The sequence below is a fragment of the Chiloscyllium plagiosum genome, chromosome 11 (genome assembly GCF_004010195.1).
Source record: "Chiloscyllium plagiosum isolate BGI_BamShark_2017 chromosome 11, ASM401019v2, whole genome shotgun sequence".
Taxonomy (NCBI): Eukaryota; Metazoa; Chordata; class Chondrichthyes; order Orectolobiformes; family Hemiscylliidae; genus Chiloscyllium; species Chiloscyllium plagiosum.
In genome coordinates, this window is record NC_057720.1 from 94,454,828 (window position 1) to 94,459,157 (window position 4,330).

General features: G+C 42.1%; 1 protein-coding gene across 5 annotated transcripts in view; it reads left to right on the forward strand.

Moving 5' to 3' along the window:
• Window positions 1–4,330, forward strand: part of LOC122554676 (golgin subfamily B member 1-like) — a 272,444-nt gene that overhangs the window by 62,523 nt on the left and 205,591 nt on the right. For all 5 annotated transcript variants that reach the window (XM_043700052.1, XM_043700053.1, XM_043700056.1 and 2 more), the window contains exon 7: window positions 887–1,081. In XM_043700052.1, coding sequence (XP_043555987.1) covers window positions 887–1,081 — 195 coding nt within the window. The remainder of the gene's footprint in view (window positions 1–886; window positions 1,082–4,330) is intronic.

Consider the following 4,330-nt stretch of genomic DNA (forward strand, 5'->3'; position numbering starts at 1 on the left):
CTAGCAACATGAATTCGACTGGGACAACACTACTATCATAGGGCAAGCCAGACAGAGAACAGCCAGGGAATTCCTAGAGGCATGGCATTCATCCACAAACTCCATCAACAAACACATCGACCTGGACCCAATATACCAACCACTACAGCGGACAGCTGAAACTGACAACCAGAAGCGGCAGGGCCAGACCACTATAAACACCAGAGGAAACATCAAAGAAGCGCTTCGCAGGAGGCTCCCAAGCACTGATGATGTCGCCTAGCCAGGGGACGAAACGTTTGCAACAAAAACTTCCAGCTCGGTGAACAGAACCACAACAACGCAAATATATTATTTTGCATCCTGTGTAGTGATGTAGAATCCGGCAGAAACTTGCAACTTGGAAGGTTTATTTCCATTGTGTTAGTACATGATCATTCCACACTATTTTGAGAATTAATGTGTTTTTTTTATTTAGAGTTGACATAGAGTTTCATATTTACTTGATTATCTTAAATGTTATGTATATATTCATTCATAATTTTGTCTGCACAAGTAAAGTATCATATTGTGGATACTAGAAATCTGAAATAAAAAACAGTGCTGGAGAGTCTCAGCATGCCTGGCAGCATCTATGGAAGAATCAAAGTTAACCTTTCAAGTCTGATATGATTTGAAGAAAAGTTGTATTGGATTTGAAATGTTAAATCTGTTTCTCTTTCTACACGTGTTGCCAAACCTGCTGAGGTTCTCCAACATTACTGCTTTTATTTCTTACTTTTAAACTTCTCTCTATTCCTACCTCGTGTTCAAATTTTCTTTTTTATTTAGGGTGTAACTAGATTTCATCCATGTGAACTGAACTGTTAACAAAAACTCTCAAACCTGCTTTCATTCTCTTAATTAGGCAGTGCAGCATCAGCTTGGAGGGAAGGAAACTTCCAGCAGTGATTTACAGTCGATGGTTCACATTCTGACCAAAAAAGTTGAGGAGAATGAGGAAAGCTTCAGCCTCCTCCAGGAGCAGGCGGACAATTTGAAGGACCAGCTCAACAAAGAGAAAATCCAGTATCAGGAGAAGGAAGCAATGTACATGAAAAATGTGCGTACACGTTGTTATAACCCACTGGGGTAACATGTTGTACATCGAACCCCACTGTTCCAGAATTGTACCAAATGCTAATATTTTTTAAAGGTACACCCAGTGCCTTGATTGACCTGACTTTCAGATCAAGGTTGATAGAAAGCACAGACTATGTTTCTGTAACAAGCAAGAATTATTATTTATTATGTGTAATTAGACAACAAATGAACAATATAAATCTTTGACATATGACAGAGCAGACTAAAGCTATAATCTCCTTAAACTCCCCCTTTGTGTGCACATACACTCATTGATAAACAAATAGGGGAAATAGATTATTGGAGCAAGTAGAAAAAAGCTGGAGAGTCAATTCCATGGTATTTGCTTCCTAATTCCAATGTTGAGATGATCATTCACATTTTTCACTCCACTCAAGCCTAAAATGTTGCTCCCAATCAAGTCCGTAGTAATGCCTTATTCCATACTCACAGATACAATTCAAGCTCTCTCAAGAAAGATATAGAATAAGTTTAGTCATGGAAGACAGGTTGTAGCAGTGGAAGGATGGTTTTCATAACGGAGGGCTGTGATTTATGGTGTTCTACAGGGATCAGTGCTGAGACTGCTGCTGTTGGTGATCTACATAAAAGATAAGGATTTGGAGGAAAACGTAGCTGGTCTAATTAATATGTTTGTGGATGTGGGTTTGCTCGCTGAGCTGGAAGGTTCATTTTCAGACGTTTTGTCACCATACTAGATAACCTCTTCAGTGAACCTCCGGCCGAAGCACAGCTGATGATTCCTGCTTTCTATTTATATGTTTGGGTTTCTTTGGTTGGTGATGTTAGTACCTGTTCTTTTTGTCAGGGGGTGGTAAATGGGGTCCAAGTCAGTGTGCTTGTTGGTACAGTTCCGGTTGGAATGCCATGCTTCTAATATGTTACCTAGTATGGTGACGAAATATCTGAAAATGAACCATCCAGCTCAGTGAGGAAACCTACATTCAGAACCTCAACCTGAGCTACAGATCTTCTCAAAACTCACTAAGTTTGTGGATGATACAAAGATTGGTGGAGTTGTGGATAGTAAGGAGGATTGTCACAGGATACAGCAAGATATAGATCAGTTTGAGGCATGGCAGAAAAATGGCAAATGAAGTTTAATTGAGACAAATGTGAGGTGATGCTTTTTGGAAGGTCAAGTGCAGGTGGAATATGGTGAATAGCCGGACCCTCAGCATACTGTTGTCCTTCTCTGGAAGCTTTCACTGGTTTGTAAGGAATACGGAGCAACTGACTCAAAGAACAAAGAAGATTTACAGCCCAGGAACAGGCCCTTCGGCCCTCCAAGCCTGAGCCAATCCAAGTGTACTGTCTAAAGCTGTTCGTCAATTCCTAAGCACCTGTATCCCTCTGCTCCCCACCTATTCATGCATCTGTCAGACGCAGCTTAAATGAATCTACCATGCCTGTCTCTACCACCTCTGCTGGCAACGCGTTCTAAATATCCACCACCCTCTGTGTAAAGTACTTGCTGTGTGTATCCGCCTTAAACTTTCCACCCCGCACCTTTTGAAAGCGTGACCTCTCGTTATTGAATCCTTCACCCTGGAGAAAAGCTTATCTCTATCCACCCTGTCGGTACCCTTCATGATTTTGTAACCCTCAATCAGGTCCCCCCTCAGTCTCCTTTTTTCTAATGAAAATAAACCTAACCTACTCAACCTCTCTTCATAGCTAGCACCTTCCATACCAGGCAACATCCTCGCAAACCTTCTCTGCAATCTCTCCAAAGCATCCATATCCTTTGGTAATGTGGCGACCAGAACTGTACACAGTATTCTAAAGTCTTATACAATGTTAACATGACTTGCCAGCTCTTATACTCGATACCCCTGTCCAATGAAGGCAAGCAAACTTATATACCTTCTTGATCACTCTATCCACCTGTGCAGCAACCTTCAGGGTACAATGGACCTGCACTCCCAGATCTCTCTCCCCGTCAACTTTACCCAAGGCTCTTCTGTTCATTATATAATTCGCTCAAGAATTAGTCTTGCATAAATGCATCATCTCACATTTGTCTGGATTGAAATCCATCTGCCACTTTTCCGCCCAACTCTCCAGACTATCTATATTCTCCTGTATTCTTTGACAGTCCCTTATGCTTTCTGCTACTCCTCCAATCTTCGTGTCATTGCAAACTTGCTGATCATACCAACAGTGCCCTCTTCCAGATCATTTATGTATATTACAAACAACAGTGGCCCCAACACTGACCCCTGTGGAACACCACTGGTCACCTTTCTCCATTTCGAGAAACTCCCTTCAACTACTACTCTCTGTCTCCTGTTGCTCAACCAGTTCTTTATCCACCTAGCTAGAACACCCTGCACACCATGTGACTTCACTTTCTCCATTAGTTTCCCATGGGGAACCTTATCAAACACCAGACTAAAGTCCATGCATATTTCATCAATAGCCCTTCCTTCATCTATCAACTTGGTCACTTCCTCGAAGAACTCTATTATGTTGGTAAGGAACGATCTTCCCCGCACCAAACCATGTTGCCTATCACTGATAAGCCCATTCTTTTCTAAATATAAATAGATCCTATCCCTCAGTACCCTCTCCAGCAACTTTCCCACCACTGACGTCAGGCTCATGGTCTGTAGTTATCCGGAATATCCCTACTTTCCTCCTTGTACAGGGGGACAACATGAGCAACCTTCCAGTCCTCTGGTACCTCACCTGTATTTAAGCATGCCACAAAGATAATTGTCAGGGCCCCAGCTATTTCCTCTCTTGCCTCCCTCAGCAACCTGGGATAGATTCCATCTGATGCTGGGGATTTTTCCACTTTAATAATCTCTAGCCTACCCAGCACATCTTCCCTACTTATGCCAAAGCGATCCAGACTAATCAAACTTCTATCTCTAATCTCAAGATTCATCATGTTCCTCTCCTCAGTGAACACTGATGCAAAGTAATCATTCAGAATCTCACCCATTCTCTCAGGTTCGACACACATTCTTTCTTCATTATCCTTTAGTGACCAATCCTTTCTCTAGTTACCCGCTTGCTTCTTATATAAGAATAAAATGCTTTGGGACTCTCCTTAATTCTGCTTGCTAAAGCTATTTCATGACCCCTTTTAGCCCGCTTGATTCCTTGTTTAAGACTTGTCCTAGTCTTCCGATATTCCTCCAGGGCCCATTCTGTTCTTAGCTGCCTTGATCTTATGTACGCTTCCCTCTTCCTCTTGGCT